The following is a 17,768-nucleotide window of genomic DNA, read 5'->3' as shown; positions in this document are numbered from 1 at the left end:
ATATATAACACCAAAGAAATCTAACAGAGGAGATTAGCTATGCCTCAGGTAAAATCTAGAAGCTTCTTCAAAGAGCTAAGAAGACAGATATTTTTAATTCCATTTAGGTTTATGTAAAAGTCTTAACTTCAGATGTTCTTGATGGAACAAAAATGCATGAAACTTTTGAATAACAGACTGAATAACTCATTGAAGTACATCGACTATACAAGACAGAATTTAAAGTGAGTAAGTCAGGGTCAGTTTTATGTTTGAACAGATAGAAACAAAAAGTCACAAAATCCTATTACTTAAAATATTTTAATTTCTAAAAAAGTTTAAACCATATTAAAATTTAAATAACTGTACAGTACTTGATAATACATTTCAATAAACTGAAAAGCAAAACAAACCAATTAAATCAGTTTACTTTCCACATTTATATACACTCTTCTGCTCCCCCAGGAGGATATAAAAATCGACAGCGAAAATGGAAAATTTAAATACAGCATATGATATAAGGCCAAAAGAATTTCTAAAACTGAATTACACCTAGTAATACCCTATAACTACTAGTACGCTTACAACAGATAGGAATTTAAAACAAAACAAATCCAATTTTATTAAATCCACAATTAACAGACGTTTTCATTTCATTCATTTGAATAAAACAGCAACCACTGTTTTATCCAATACACCATTATCAGTGGCAGAAGAAATGATCTGCCTACTTGTGCAAGACAAGAACAGTTATCTTCTGAAAGGATGTGAGCTTTTCAAACTCAGTTCTTTTTCATTTGTGTCATAATTTTCAAAATAATAAGCAGCTCCAGTTAATGTCTCAGCAGTCCACTTCACTATGCGAGTGTATCCTCCATGAATTCATCATATAGCCACTTACAAGTATCATCTTTTGAACATTCTATGGTTTCAAAAAGGCGCTGAAAGTCTTCAGGGTACATATCTACTACTCTCACATCTTTAGGTTTTTTTATTTGCTTCAATATATGCACTGCATCAATTGGACTCAATGAACTGCAAAATAAACACAAAGTAGATCTGCTTAAATATGTTTCATAACAAAACTGGCAGTGAATGCTGACAGAGGTGGTTTCTAAGCCCAATTTTAAATGTCTAACAATATATGTAAATTAATACTATTAAGTTTAAGAGCCTGCATATTATATATAGCTTTACTTATGTCTATTCCTAAAGTTTCATGGCTTGCCTGCAATGAAAAGAGCAGTTTAGGCTTTAACATGTTCTAATCAGTTCTTAAGCAAAACACTAGTTTAACATTTGTCCTTCAAAATATTGTTCTGCCCACCTGTTTCATCTTTTAACTCTCTTTGCAAAAAAATTAACTCCATTTATATTTATGTAGAAGTTCAGTAAGTATACAAACGGCAGAAACTACTGTCTGTTTTCAAAGAGGAAATAATTTTTCCCATTTTTGTGTAAATATTACTGTGAATAAATTAGAAGCAGGTAATATACTTGTAATTTATAATTATAAATTATAAATAAATAAGCACTGCCTTATTCTGTATTGGTCTAGCGAGAAACCACCAGTGAGCCTCTGACAATAACAAGTAAACAATTGCAGTAAAATGTTTTGGTGGAAAATATTTCCGATACTTTTCTGACTGTGAATGGAATCCTGGTCACGGGTATAAACATCCTTGCAGTTCATAGGATCTCCAAAGCTTTAGGTAGAAATATAGAGTATGACCCACATTAGGAGGACTAGGGTGGTATAATGATTTGTGCCTACTTTGGTTAGGAAACAGAACCACCAAGGACAGGCAACGACAAGATGCAGCTGGTGGGTATGCCACCACTAATGTCAGTGGCAAGGAGCCAGTTCTTCATGTAGATTAATCTCAACAAAGATAAAACAAATTTTAAGCATCCCTAGTTGTTTTTTCAAACAAGGGGGAAAAAAATTAAGCTCAGGACAGCTTAATTGGAAAATTAAGAAAATTAATTGGAAAATTAATTTCCTTAACTGGAAAATTGTGTGGAAAATATATTTTCCTCAAAATATGTACCAGCAAAAAGGAAGTATTTTGAAGCAATATTAATAGATGAGTGAAAACATGGTCCCTCACTGTTAATGAAGCCATAAAAGATATAAAAACAAAGCTGTTAACATGAAAGCACAATTCTCACATTAAGTTGCTACTTTTGTATTTGCTTGTATAATTCTTACTTACGGTAAATGGTCTATTAGCTTGGCATTGCGTTTCATAAAACATTGCCTTAACATGTGAAAAAATACATCATAGTTAAAAGGTGTTAAGGCTCCTGTAAATAAATTTCTATGAGGAGTCAACTGAATAAAACATAGGTTTTGTTCTAATGATTCCTGCAGAGAAAGGAAAATAAAACGTATTAGTCATAAAATATTGCCCGTGAAAGACACTGTTCACTGATGCATTCAATTTACCTTTTGGAAGACAGAATCATCACAGACACTGCATGTCTCTAGAGCTTCTTTTTGGATGTGCCAATAAAGCAAGGCCCCAGTTGCTCTTAACCTGGGCTATTCTCTTGGGGGATGAGACAGTGCCCCTCTACAGGACAAAGTGTTTGCTATAAAAGGGATGGATGCCCCCAGCTCTGTGTTCCTCAGCTGCAAGGCAAACCCACTGCACGCACACCACTCAGCCAAGCAATTTCACATTTTTCCAAGGGACACCGGGGTAACAGCTGCTTAACTTGTAAGCAGGGGAAAATGAAATCCTAAATGTGACACTCAAATATACTGAGTCTCCTCTGTATTTGAGGCATAACAGCAAATACTAAACATAAAAAAATTATTGCCTTATAATTTTTATTTGGATTTTTAAAAATATAGGGTTAGCAACCACGGCCTGCCTGTTTTATACACTACGGAACTACAAATGGTTTTTACATATATAAAGGATTCTTAGAAAACAAACAATAACAACAAACCCACAAAGGATATGTGATAGATTGTATGTGGCCTGCAAAGCATAAAATATTCTCTTTTACACAAAAGGTTTGCCAACCTACTCTAGCATATAGTGTCATACAGATTAAAATAAAAACTGTATATGATTTGATGTAACGTTAAGCTGTTTCTCCCCCCTAAAATTAATTACTCAGAGCAGAGGGAGCCTTATGTTTGAGTTCTTAGGAAATCTCACATATTAGCTAATAATCTCTTATTTAGGCTGCCCAGGTGGCTGGTAAAGAATCCACCTGTCAAGCAGGAGACATGGGTTTGATCCCTTGGTCTGGAAAATCGCCCAGAGAAGGAAATGGCACCCCACTCCAGTATTCTTGCCTGGGAAATCCCATGGACAGAGGAGCCTGGCGGGCCACAGTGCATGGAGTCGCGAAAGAGTCAGACATGACTCAGCTACTACACAACAATCCCTTTCTTTACAAAAAAAGATGTATACATACACGTATGTAAACAAAAATACTATTTGTGGAAGACATGGTGGACAAAAAATAAAATTTCACTCAGCTTTGGTTTCTACTTTTGAATTCTTGTAGCTGAAGAAAAAAAAAGCAAGGCAATAAAGTTTTAAAATATTTAGCAATTATTAACTAGGGAGGGGAATAACACAATTGAAAGCATTGTTAACAAGTTTTTTAAAGGTGAATTTAAAAAGCACCTTGTACATAGATCTGGAGTTACAGATATTGGTTCATTTGATAAATAAGGAAGAAAAAAAAACTTACCTGATGTCAATGAATGGCTATTTGTATTTAATAGCTTAAGAAAAAATTTCCAGGAACAACACAAAAACATGGGTTCAAAAAAGTGGAAATCTCAAACCATGTGGACAGTGAAGATCATGTGCTTTAGAAAATCTGTTAAATATCTAAAGGTGCTTCTTAACAATTATGAACACACCAACATCAAAGATACATGTGAAGTATCTGAGTAAAAATTTCTCATGAAATGTAACATTTGGTTATTTCATCTTCATCTCTAAAAGTTTAAACAATTATGTTAGCCAAAAAATATTTTACCTTTTGACACTTTCAATGAGAAAATGAGAAAGTGTATTAAATGTAGGGGACTTACTCATTTTCAGGTCATATGGATAAATACCTAGCGGTGCCAAGCCAAAATGCACTCTTATTTTGTGAGGCTACATAAATTATGTTTACAAATAGGGAAATACCACTAAAATTGCAATGATCGCTGGTTACTCTGAAATCAGGATTATTTAAAAATTGAAAATTTTCCTTTTTTCCTTTGGTGGCAAGAGTGAGGAAAAAAACAAAGTAGGAAGCGATTGGGAACGTCAGACTGAGCTAACACACTGAGATTAGTGCATCGTTAGCATTTAATCCCAAAGTGGAACTTCTGAATAGAGTCCAAAAACTGTTATAAGTAGCTCTATATAATCTAAACAGAGGATCACTTTATAACATCATCACTTTGGTTTCTTATAAAGGGAAAAAATAAAATCTTGTTTTTAGTTTATCAAATTAGATGACTATTAAAATAACTGCATTTTCCAAATTTGAGACGTGTCTTCATATCAAAAATTAAAAAGAGAAGACAGAATCTGGGTTTAACCCTATTATTATGCTGGCATTCACTGTACAAATAGCTGAAAAATACAACTCTTTTCCAAAATAATTTGAATATATATTAAAAGCAATAAGATATATTTTTAAAAGTTCTAGATATTCTAAAATTTAAAATTTCAGTAAATACAGAATACCAGGTAATGCAAAAGAAAACAATGTTACTTTTAGAGGAAGAAAGGAAAAGGTATTCATTCGTTCTTACCCTATGCCTTTGCCTTTCCAGCTGTCCCTTAACAGTATACACGTCAAATGATGAGGAAGGCTCCTTGAGGGAAGATAAATTTTAAAAACACATTTCTTTCATTTCTTTTTGGACAAAGTGCCACACATCATTACCACCTTAAAAAATGTCTTGCCTATACAGCAGAATAAATTAAAGCCAAGTCTAACTAAATTTAAGAAAAATATGTGACAGTTAAATCATACACATTTTTCTTCTTTTTAGATAAAAGGAGGGTCAAAGGTCTATCCCAATACTAATACTCTATTACTTGCTTAGATAAACACGGTTGCCCTTAATATAATTATGTAAATACATTCTTACGTTAGCAAGCATTTCTCTATTATAGGCACAATCAGTTTAGGGGCTATCAGATCAATACTGAGGATGTTTCTGTTCTACCTCAGTGGAAAAGTCACTGATATGAATATGCTGGGACATGTAAGGAGACAAACTATGTTAATTTTTAAAAGAATCATTACTTGTTTGTGTCTAACTTTGGTATAAACAATTTTGTATGTGAAGCCATTTTAAAAGATGACCCAACTGAAAAATTGTGTGTGTGTATATACATATATATACACAAGAATTTATTGTATATGTGTACATACATTAGACACATATTTGGCTTCCCTGGTGGCTCAGATGGTAGAGAATCAGCCTGCAATGCAGGAGACCTGGGTTCGATCCCTGGGTCAGGAAAATCCCCTGGAGAAGGAAATGGCAACCCACTCCAGTATTCTTGCCTGGAGAATCCCATGGACAGAGGAGCCTGTTGGGCTTCATGGGGTTGCAAAGAGCTGGACACAACTGAGCAATTTTCACTTTCATACACACATACATTTAATTCCAAAAGAACAGCATCTGACACAGACTTAAAAGACTAAGACATAATATTGAGTGTAAGGTGTGCAAGTCTACTGTCAAAAATGATTAATTTATTACTAATTGCAGTTGCTGCTGGCATAGAATGAAAAATGCAATTGTTGCCCATCTGTGAAATTCTCAGCAGTTTCACGAATGTCACTGAGAGGAGGAAGGCAGAGCAACAACAGTCGCAGCGGGCAGTGCACAGCATGCTCCCACACCCGGTCTATCTACAGAAGTTTAGGGCTCTGCAATAGGCACAGAGAAGACCTCATTTCTACTTACCAAACCCACAGGCGAGGAAAACCTACAAGACTTTGGGAACTGGGTTTAACAACAGACCCTCCAGTAGCAGACATAGTAATATAATGGAAAACTGTTTAAAATGCTGGGTCTGGAATAACTTGTCCTTTCTGGAGGTTAATAAACGGCAAAAGTCAACATAGGGCTTCTGAAAATAAACACTGCAAAAAACAATAAAACTATCCTGAAAGCTGAAGTCCTCTGAGGGTCTCTATGAAGAAAAGAAACAAAAGTCAGGAGGAGAGAAGAGCGGAGATGAAAAGCTAACAGAATGAGAAGAGATCAGTGGGGTTAAGAGAGGATTTTAGGGAAACCAAGAATGACAGCACCAAGACTGCATTATATGGTATGGGCAGAAGGCAGGGTCAGTGCCGTGAAGGTCACAGGCGAAAAAGATTTCCGGGAATACAGAAAAAGGATGAGAGCATAATAGAAGCAGGACAAGGTACAGAGAGATCCAAACTAAGAACCTGGGATGCTCTGGAGGGAAAAGCCAGAATCAGAACAAAAGCTAAAATCAGATGAGACCACATTCTAACGGCCAAGTACGTACTGAAGATCTTAATGTGGACAAAAGCAATGACCAGACTACATGGAGAAACACTGTACGCGACTTTAAAATTAAGCAAATATATCTTTGGAAGAACAAGGGTTCGTAGAATATTCACACACATATTCCTTCTAACAATAACTTGATGGATAATCTACCATAATAAAAAACAGAATGGGCAAACTATGCTAGGAAAGAAATGGTATTTATCATTTTTTTCTTATACTTTAGGCCTCTTTTAAAAATGGCAGACACACACACACACACAAAATGGTAGCCACAAGTCATATGTAGCTCCTGCACACATAAAATGCATCCAGTATGAATTGATTTTAAGTGTAAAATACACACTGGAATTTTATTACACAAGGAAGAATGTAAATTATACAATAACCTTTTTTGACTTTTCATAACGTTACTGTTTAAAAATGTAAAATTACATATGTGGCTTGTATTATGTTTCTATTAGACAGCTCTGATCTTGCCTAAGGAAATCAACTAAAAAGGAGAATGCTCTAAAATGAGGTATTAAATAGCCATTAAAAACAAGAAAAATGTTTAGATAGAAGGGAAAAATTTTTTGTAATTGACTATTAGCTATCAAATTTTTTAAAAAGGTAAAATCTCCACTGTAAAAGAATAAAAACTTTTACAATGAAATACATATTTGTGACACAAAACATCAGCACAGTGCTCTATTATCTTAAATACTTGGGAAAAAAGAAATTTAATTTTTCTTCATTTACTGGTTACAGAAATGCAGCCTCTTTGAAAAACAATGAAGCTCTTTGTTGAAATTTAGACGGATTTTACTCACCGTACACAGGACCTTGATCGCACAAGCTGTTTGACCGAGCACACTTAATGACTGATATAAGCCTGGAGTTTGGGGATTTGCCGTTAGTTTCTAGTAAAAGGAAAATACACCAAAATCAACTGTCAGATCTTAATAGTATCTAGAAATGGTAATAGTAATATCTTAATAGTGTCTAGAAATGAAAAAAAATAAGAATTAAATGCAAAATCTTAACCATTTCAAGTCTCCTTAAACTTTCACACTGAAATATATCATCATGTACATTAAATATACGAGCTGATGGGCTAAGTATGGACTGAATGTAGTCTACCAGGCTCCACTGTGCATGGAATTATCCTGGCAGGAACACCTGAGTGGTTGACATGTCCTACTCCAGGGGATGTTCCTGACCCAGGGACTGAATTCACGTCTCCTGTGGCTCTTGCACTGGCAGGTGGATTCTTTACCACTGAGCCATCTGGAAGTTCTTCTCTTTCCAGGGACAGTCACCATTTATTTACTATTTGGATCTGGGTGAGCAAATCATCTTTTCATCTCTGGACCCTGGTCCCCCACAATCCCCATCCCAATCTGTAGCTCTTAAACAAATAAGCATTTCCAGTTATCTTGGATTAAAACATGAATAACATGAAGCATTCTGAGCAGCAAAGAAACATAACTTTCAAGGACTTTAAGAGGCCCTCAGATTTCAGAGAATAAAAAGTCTACAACTGTATGTTCACTACAGCATCATTCAGAACAGCCAAGAAAAAAATATAATCTAAGTGCCCACTGACAGTTCAGTGGGTAAAGACGACGGATAAAGATGGATATGTTCTTTAAAAATATGTGTATATATATATATAGACACGTATATATATATACATTACACACAGACACACAAAATATAACTCAGCATTAAAAAAGAATGATCTCTTGTCATTTTTTACAACAAAGGATGGATCTACAGAGTATTAAGTTATATCAAATAAGTCAGACAAAGAAAGACAAATACTGTATAATTTTATTCATATGTGGAATCTAAAAAACAAATAACAAACACAAAACAGAAACAGAATTACAGACAGAATGGAAGCTTGCCAGAGGTGAGGGGGTATGGGAATATATGAAATAGGAAAAAGAAATTAGCAGGCACATGCTCTCAGTTACAAAATAAATTTATCAGAGGGATGAAAGGTACAGTCTGGGAAATATACTCAGTGATACATCTCTGTGTGATGACAGATGCTAACTAGACTTACCATGGTGATCATTTTCTAATACATGGACAATTTAAATCACCATGTTATATATATCAGAAACTAACATAGTGTTTAGATTAATTACACTTCAAGAAACAAATTCATACATCCCAAGATTTCTCTTCACAAGGAAAAGTTATTTTTTTTTAAATTTCTATCTGTATGAGATGATGGATGCTTACCAAACTTATTATGACAATCATTTCATTATGTATATAAGTCAAAACATTATACTATATACCTTATACAGTGCTACATGTCCGTTATATCCATTGAAAGATGGTGGTGTAAATACACAATGGAGTTATTATTCAGCCTTAACAAGGAATGACATTCTGACACATGCTACAATTTGGATGAACCCTAAAAAGTGGAATAAGTAAGTGAAATAAGCCAGACACCAAGTGGAATACTGTACGATTCCATTTACATGAGGAACACAGAGTAGTCAAATTCACAGAGGCAGAAAATAAAACAACAGTTACTAGGGGTCCAGGAGATGGGGGAAGGGGAATTAGTTGTTTAGTGGATACAGTTTTAGAATGGAATGATGAAAAAGTTCTGTGAAGAGATGGATGCTAGTAATAGCTGTACACAACGCGAATGTACTTACTGCCATGCAACTGTACACTTAAAAATAGTCACAATGGTAAACTTTAGTTACGTATATTTTATCACACAAAAAACCTTTTAAAAAATAAAACCTAAGGAGTGCTCTACAGAAATTTAAAAACCTCGGTACTCTTAAATGTCATGAGCCCAAATTAAAATCATGCAGATTAAGACTAATCTGATAAAAATCACAGAACTCTTTCAAAACAAAAACTTAATCAGGTACTTGTAACAACCTACCCGGCATTCCTTTTCAGAAACAAACAAATTTAGTTCTGCTCGTCCATATTTATATACAGAAGAACAGGAATACAGGTCATGTAAAATTTTCCAAAGTGTGTTTCTCTCAGTTTTAACTGGTAAGATCCCAACTACTTTGAAAGGTAAACCTGTTAAGAATACAAGCAAATTATTTAAATAAATCATTAACATTTTTTTCCTATGAGTATACTTTACTGAGTCAAATTAAGTTAACAAACTATATTAAAGTTACTTCAATGAAAACTAAGCCTTTAGCATCATTCCATGATCTAGAACTTAGCCCCTACAAAACTGCTCTGATTGAATCCAGGTGACGGAAAAGCCATAATCAATTTAAGAGCAACTGCCCATAAACTATACTATGTAAATATTTACACAAATCCCAACAAGCCTGGTATACTGCTAAAGAAAACTGACAAACTATAAGATATGTCTCTACTGAAAGACAAAAATCACCTTTTTTCCAAGGATGTTCTTTCACTCCCAAATACTGAAAAAGCGTATCTGAAGTCATAACGGGCGGTGTCACTGTGCCACGATTTCTAGGGTCCAGTTTAAAGAAGTCACAATATATCACTTCTAGTCTTCCATTCACACTGTCTCGTAAGGACTAGAGACAGAGAGAACTTGTTCAGAAATTTTAGCGTTTCACTCTCTAGCTTCCTCTTAATTTTTCCTTTACTTTTCCTAAAGTCAGAGCCAGCAACAGAAGGAAAGCTCTTTGCCTGCTAGAAGACATAAAATATATCTCAATCTTTTTACTGCCCGTGTGTTTTTCACCTGGCAGTGCTGGAGAACTTACTAGTGAAAAGAAGTATTAGCTAGACTCTACAAACTTAATTAGAAGTTACTAAAAATCAAACAGAAGAAAGCAATGTTTTGATGTGCACCCTAAGGTTCTCATGCACAGAAAATTCTACAGGTATTAACAAGGTTTCAGTGAATATGCAATTTAAAGTTATGAGTTAAAAAAAATATACCACAAAATTAAGCTTTCTTAACTGTTTGAATTCAACCTATACGTATGACTCTCTTTCTAAATTTAGCATTTAATGATTACTTTCAAGAGGACCCCTAAAAAAAACTAGTGATAGGGAAAGGAACAGAGCTGGGAGTGGAAACAATGTATTTTTGGTCATGATAATTTTGAGACACCTATTATGTGACTTAAGTGGAGATGCAGGTAGGAAGTTGTAGACCTGGATACTGAAGTACAGGCTGAGGACATAAATGAACTGAAATAAGGCTTTTACCACAAAAGCCTTACGAAGTGGGCCTTTGGAAGTGTTAACTATGAACAAACCAAGTGGCGGTGATGGAATTCCAGCTGAGCTTTTTCAAATCCTACAAGATGATGCTGTTAAAAGTGTTGCACTCAATATGCCAGCAAATTTGGAAAACTCAGCAGTGGCCACAGGACTGGAAAAGGTCAGTTTTCATTCCAATCCTAAAGAAGGACAACGCCAAAGAATGCTCAAACTACTGCACAATTGCACTCATCTCACATGCTAGCAAGGTAATGCTCAAAATCCTTCAATCGAGGCTTCAATAGTACGTGAACTGAGAATTTCCAGACGTTCAAGCTGGATTTAGAAAAGGCAGAGGAACCAGAGATCAAACTGCCAGGATTCGCTGAATCACAGAAAAAGTGAGGATATTACAGAAAAACATCTACTTCTGCTTCATTGACTACACTAAACCCTTTGACTGTGGATCACAACAAAATGCGGAAAATTCTGAAAGAGATGGGACTACCAGACCACCTGGCCTGCCTCTTGAGAAATCTGTATGCAGGTCAGGAACCAACAGTTAGAAGCGGACATGGAACAACAGACTGTTTCCAAACTGGGAAAGGAGTACATCAAGGCGTATATTGTCACCCTGCTTACTTAACTTCGATGCAGAGTGTATCATGCAAAATGTTGGGCTGGATGAAGCGCAAGCTGGAATCAAGACTGCTGGGAGAAATATTAATAACCTCAGATATGCAGATGACACCACCCTTCCGGCAGACAGTAAAGAGGAACTGAAGAGCCTCTTGATGAAAGTGAGAGAGGAGAGTGTATCCAGTCCCATAATTTCATGGCAAAGAGATGGGGAAACAATGGAAACAGTGGCAGACTTTATTTTCTTGGGCTCCAAAATCACTGTGGACTATGATTGCATCCATAAAAATAAAAGAAAACTGCTCCTTAGAAGAAAAGCTGTGACCAACCTAGATAACATATTAAAAAGCAGAGACATCACTTTGCTGACAAAATCCGTCTAGTCAAAGCTATTGTTTTTGCTGTAGTCATGTACGGATATGAGAATTGGCCCATAAAGAAGGCTGAGCACCGAAGAAAAGATGCTTTTGAATTGTGGTACTGGAGAAGACTCTTGAGAGTCCCTTGGACAGTAAGGAGATCAAACCAGTCAATCCTAAACGAAATCAACTCTAAATATTTATTGGAAGGACTGATGTTGAAGCTGAAGCTGCAACACTCTGGCCACCTGTTGTGAAGAACCGACTCAATGGAAAAGACCCTGATGCTGGGAAAGACTGAGGGCAGGAAGAGAAGGGGGAGACAGAGGATGAGATGGTTGGATGACATCACTGACTCAATGGACAACAGTTTGATTAAACTCTGGGAGATAGTGAAGGACAGAGGAGCCTGGCGTGCTGCAGTCCAAGGGGTCGCAAAGAGTGGACACACCTGAGCAACTGAACCACCACCACAAATGATGATGTCTCTTCTACTGAACATACACAGCTATTTCTGCAACAATAGTCTTCACAATTCAAATGAGATATAACTCCATCTATTAAAAAAAAAACTAGTTGATTTACAAAAGTTGTGACATAGAACACAATTTGCAACATGTGTATCTCTGGCACATCCAAATAGGAAAACAAACTGTTCCTATTTGAAACACTGTTAATGTGGAATCTGAGGAATTTTATCAGGGAAGTGGACTAGCAGAGAGGATTTTAAATTTAGGTAAACATGCTGAGTCAAGCATTAACCTTGAAAATCCTTTTAGTTTTTAGTACAACTGAGAGCCTTTAGGTGGCTAAAAGCACTGCTTGCTAAGAGCACCACTTAAGGCCCTGATTTAGGGTTGCAAAGGTTCTATTTAATTACTTCTCTTTTATTCTGGCACATATATATGAATTCACTCAAAACTTTGAATGGCTCTTCACTTTCAGTTCAGTTCAGTCAGTCATGTCCAACTAACTCTTTGCGACCCCATGGACTGCAGCACACCAGGCCTCCCTGTCCATCAACAACTCACAGAGTTTACTCAAACTGATGTCCATAGAGTCAGTGATGCCATCCAAACATCTCATACTGTCTTCCCCTTCTCCTCCCGCCTTCAATCTTTTGCAGTATCAGGGTCTTTTCTACTGAGTCAGTTCTTCAAATCAGATGGCCAAAGTATTGGAGTTTCAGCTTCAGCATCAGTCCTTCCAATCAATATTCAGGACTGATTTCCTTTAGAATGGACTAGTTGGATCTCCTTGCTCTCCAAGGGACTCTTCATTAAGAGTCTTCTCGAACACATAGTTTAAAAGCATCAATTCTTGGCACTCAGGTTTTTTTATAGCCCAACTCTCAAATCCACACATGACTACTAGAAAAATCATAGCTTTGACTAGATGGACCTTTGTTGGCAAAGTAATTCTTTGCTTTTTAATATGCTGTCTAGTTTGGTCATAACTTTTCTTCCAAGGAGCAAGCATCTTTTAATTTCTTGGCTGTAATCACCATCTGCAGTGATTATGGAGCTCAAAAAGTTAGTCTGTCAATGCTTCCCCATCTATTTGCCATGAAGTGATGGGACCAGATGCCATGATCTTAGTTTTCTGAATGTTGAGTTTTAAGCCAACTTTTTTCACTCTCCTCTTTCACTTTCATCAAGGGACTCCTTAGTTCTTCACTTTCTGCCATAAGGGTGGTGTCATCTGCATATGAGGTTACTGATTTTCTACCAGCAAACTTGATTCCAGCTTGTGCTGCATCCAGCCCAGTGTTTCTCATGATGGACACTGCAGAGAAGTTAAATAAGCAGGCTGACAATATACAGCCTTAATGTACTTCTTTCCCAATTTGGAACCAGTCTGTTGTTCCATGTCCAGTTCTAACTGTTGCTTCCTGACCTGCATACAATTTACCAAGAGGCAGGTCAGTTGGTCTGAAATTCCCATCTCTTTAAGAATTTTCCACAATTTGTTGTGATCCACACAGTCAAAGGCTTTTGCTTAGTCAATAAAGCAGCAATAGATGTTTTTCTGGAACCCTCTTGCTTTTTTGATGATCCAATGGATGTTGGCAATTTGAACTCTGGTTTCTCTGCCTTTTCTAAATCCAGCTTGAACATCTGAAGTTCACGGTTCACATACTGTTGAAGGCTGGCTTGGAGAATTTTGAGCATTACTTTACTAGCGTGAGATGAGTGCAATTGTGCAGTAGTTTGAGCATTCTTTCGCATTGCCTTTGGGATTGGAATGAAAACTAACCTTTTCCAATCCTGTGGCCACTGCTGAGTTTCCCAAATTTGCTGGCATATTGAGTGTAGCACTTTCGGAGCATCATCTTTTAGGATTTGAAACAGCTCAACTGGAATTCCATCACCTCCACTAGTTTTGTTTGTAGTGATGCTTCCTAAGGCCCTCTTGACTTTGCATTCCAGGATGTCTGGCTTTAAGTGAGTGATCACACCAATGTGGTTATCTGGGTCATGAAGATCTTTTTTGTAGTTCTGTGTATTCTTGCCACCTCTTCTTAATATTTTCTGCTTCTGTTAGGTCCACACCATTTCTGTCCTGTATTGTGCCCATCTTTACATGAAATGTTTCCTTGATATCCCTAATTCTCTTGAAGAGATCTCTAGTCTTTCCCATTCTATTGTTTTCCTCTATTTCTTTGCATTGATCATTTAGGAAGGCTTTCTTATCTCTTCTTGCTATTCTTTGGAACTCTGCATTCAAATGGGCATAACTTTCCTTTTCTCCTTTACCTTCGCTTCTCTTCTTTTCACAGCTATTTGTAAGGCCTCCTGAGACCACCATTTTGCCTTTTTGCATTTCTTTTTCTTGGGGATGGTCTTGATCACTGCCTCCTGTATAATGTCACAAACCTCCATCCACAGTTCTTCAGGCATTCTATCAGATCTAATTCCTTGGATCTATTTGTCACTTCCACTGTGTTGTCATTAGCGATCTGATTTAGGTCATATCTGAATGGTCTAGTGATTTTTCCCTACTTTCTTCAATTAAGTCTGAATTTGGCAATAAGGAGTTTATGACCTGAGCCACAGTCAGCTCCTGGTCTTGTTTTTGCTGACTGTATAGAGCTTCTCCATTTTTGGCTGCACTTTATAACGAGTTAAAGGCTGGGCTCAAGTTATTGCTAAGGGGAGGAGGGAATGGAGAGTTAAGACGTTTAAATTTTGCACTTCTATTAACAGTTTCAGAAACATTTTCAAGGGTAGTTCTACATTCTCTCAAGAAATACTGTGTGTGAGGCATTCTCCAGACCCTAATTATCCTTTTTTCATTGATTCAATTTTTTTAAGACTTACTTTGACCTTATAGAAAACCATTGTGCTACAGGATAACAAACTGTAAACAGGACATGTCAATGCCATCTGTACTTCAGTTCACTTCAGTGATTCAAACGGGTATATCTTTCCTTTTCTTCTTTGCCATTAGCTTCTCTTCTTTTCTCAACTATTTGTAAGGCCTTCTCGGATAGCCATTTTGCCTCTTTGCATTTCTTTTTCTTGGGGATGGTCTTGATCACTGCCTCCTGTACAATGTCATGCCTCTGTTCATAGTTCTTCAGGCACTCTATCAGATCTAATCCCTTGAATCTGTCACTTCCACTGTATAATCATAAGGGATTTGATTTAGTTCATACCTGCATGGTCTAGTGATTTCACCTACTTTCTTCAATTTAAGTTTGAATTTTGCAATAAGGAGTTCATGATCTGAGCCACAGTCAGCTCCCGGTCTTGTTCTTGCTGACTGTATAGAGCTTCTCCATCTTTGGCTGCAAAGAATATAATCAATCTGATTTCAGCATTGACCATCTGGTGATGTCCATGTGTAGAGACTTCTCTTGTGTTGTTGGAAGAGGGTGCTTGCTATGACCAGTGCATTCTCTTGGAAAAACTCTGAATGTGTAGATTAATCTTCAAAAGTAGGCACCCCTCTAAATACCAAAATAAAAGCTATCTTGTTTTTAATTTCCAGGTTGAAATGACAGATGGCTTTGTTTACTAAGTCACATTCAAGATCTTGAATCTCTGAATAATTTTAAGTGTCCTTTTTCTCATCATGATTTTGGAATTTCAGCATATTTAACATCAATTAAATAACCTGATTATAACCTTGATTTTTTTCAGTTGTAGAAAAACAACCATCTAATGTGTTGTACATTTTATTTTCCTGAGTTGAATCAAATGACTTATAAAAGAAGGAAGGAAAGGAAAGAAATAAAGAAAAAGAGGCTGGCAATGAGGCCAGGAATTTCCACTTTACCGTTTACTGAACTTGTCAGCCATACATGAAGCTGAATTCACTAAAATATCCATTTGGATAATACTTTACTCCATGAAGTTTTATAAGAATACATCAAACTTCTCCAGCCTCTGAGTCCTTAAGTCCAGGGTTAGCATAGTTCCATTAACCTAATATTAGCAACTAGATTCTAAGCTCCCTTCCAAGCCCCTTGTAAGAAAGAGGCACAGGACAGTCCACTAGTGATGAGGAAACAAGCCTAGAGACACCAGCTATACATTTTGTTCAAAGTCACCCGTGTGTAGCAGAGCTAGAATTAGAAAAAAAAAGTTTGAATCCTATCTTTCAGTCAGTCAGCAATCATTGATACTTACTCTGTTCCATCCACTGAGGGTAAGGAGATATTCATGGAATAGCCTGTAAGAGTGATTGTTTAAAAATAATCTGTGTGCTTAATTTTACTTCCCTAAAACACTGGAATGTAGCTGACTGAACAATAAATTATTTTAAAAAACAAAAATATACCTTCAATCCTGGAAGAAAATGTTTGTCACTTTCAAGGGCAATGACTCTGGCACCACTTTCAAGCAATGCTCGGGTGAGTACTCCAGGACCTAACACATTAAAAGAACGAAAAGTTTATTTGCAAAAGAAACACCAAACCCTTTTCAATATCAAAGAAATTAGATGTTTTACCTGTATGATCTAATTTTAATTCTCACAACATTCCCAAAGTAGATATTACACTCCTTATTTACATATAAGGAAATCTGGGATTAGACAGTCACTTTACTCCAACATCACAACTGGTATGTGGTGCTGCATGGCTCTGAAAGCATTCTGTCAGGGAAAGAGTGAAAAACCTGCTCTCTTAATTACAATGTTCCACTACCTCTCAAGAAAAAAACACACAAAAAAGGTTGCCTCTAGCTTACCAGTTACTTATGGACTATCCGGATATTTTAATAGCAAAGATATTGCGAAACCTAAACAGAACTTGATTGCTCATGATAGGAAATGGTGCTTTAAAACATTATTCTTCAGTAAGTCTATAAATCTTGTGTTCCCATACGGTCTACGGAAAATGCACTAACGAGATGAAAAGTTCTTCTGGAAAGACAGTGAAATCTAAGAGCATGTTTTATCAAAATATTTTGTAAAGTGAAAATTGATACAGAAATATGTGAAGTCAGGATTAACACAGGCCATAAAAGTTCCTTAAACGAAGGAGTCATGACAGTACGCAGACGTGAAAATGCAGTCCGCGAGGGACTCACCTGGATTGCACTCCAGGATTAGCTGGCCAGCTTTTCGTTTTCCCCGCAGCTTGCGCACCACGGTCTCAGCCACTCTCGGACTGGTTACGTATCGCTTGGTCTCGGAGCGGGACTTGTACAGGCGAGAGGACAATTTCCCAAATCCCACATCGGGCTTCAGTTGCGGATGGAAGTCATACAAGCCACGACAGTTCTCTGCCGGGACGTCCTTCCACCTCGCCACTCCGGAATTCAAAACGCAAAATCGCCCAGCGCGGGTAAAGGCTGAAAGCGTCAGCCGAGAGGGAATTCCCGCCCCTGGGACCCACATTCTCACCCTCTAAGGCCTGTCCCAGGGTCGCCCAGGATCGTTACATTGTCGACGAACTCCACACAGGGCACACCCCACGTGCCACTTAGCCCTACTCCAGGACTAGGCCGGCGGAAGTAAACACTCCACGCTGTGCCTGCGAATGACCTCTCCGTCTTGCCTTTGCCGTCACTTCCGTTTCCTTGCCGGCGCAGACGCCGGAGGATTGAGCGTGGACGGCCGCGGAGAGAGAAGGCCCGTCTAGG

At 37.1% G+C, this 17,768-nt stretch overlaps 1 protein-coding gene across 2 annotated transcripts; it reads right to left on the bottom strand.

The window, feature by feature from the left end:
- Positions 1-358: 358 nt before the first annotated feature.
- Positions 359-17,620, bottom strand: TFB2M (transcription factor B2, mitochondrial). 2 transcript variants are annotated; one of them, XM_052653628.1, is made up of 8 exons: positions 17,214-17,620; positions 16,462-16,550; positions 9,888-10,041; positions 9,411-9,559; positions 7,318-7,407; positions 4,763-4,825; positions 2,196-2,347; positions 359-1,014 (listed from the first exon to the last, which is right to left on the bottom strand). In XM_052653628.1, the coding sequence occupies exons 1-8, from the start codon at positions 17,521-17,523 to the stop codon at positions 837-839; spliced, it is 1,185 nt and encodes a 394-aa protein (XP_052509588.1). In that variant the 5' UTR covers positions 17,524-17,620; the 3' UTR covers positions 359-836. The 2 variants fall into 2 exon arrangements, with proteins under 2 accessions (XP_052509588.1, XP_052509589.1); XM_052653629.1 differs by lacking the exons at positions 359-1,014; positions 2,196-2,347; positions 4,763-4,825 and adding an exon at positions 5,950-6,161.
- Between the last annotated feature and the right edge of the window lie 148 nt (positions 17,621-17,768).

This window comes from Budorcas taxicolor, chromosome 16 (assembly GCF_023091745.1).
Source record: "Budorcas taxicolor isolate Tak-1 chromosome 16, Takin1.1, whole genome shotgun sequence".
Classification (NCBI taxonomy): Eukaryota; Metazoa; Chordata; class Mammalia; order Artiodactyla; family Bovidae; genus Budorcas; species Budorcas taxicolor.
The sequence above is the reverse complement of the archived record's forward strand: the minus strand, read 5'-3'. Positions and strand labels throughout refer to the sequence as shown.

Bases quoted from the DNA above. Each gene is read 5' to 3' on its own strand.
- TFB2M (XM_052653628.1), bottom strand. From the start codon at position 17,523: ATGTGGGTCCCAGGGGCGGGAATTCCCTCTCGGCTGACGCTTTCAGCC. The intron at 9,560-9,887 runs GTGATTTTTGTC...TATTCTTAACAG, and splicing joins AGAACATCCTTGGAAAAAAG to GTTTACCTTTCAAAGTAGTT. The intron at 2,348-4,762 runs GTAAGAACGAAT...CTTTCTCTGCAG, and splicing joins TGGAAAGGCAAAGGCATAGG to GAATCATTAGAACAAAACCT.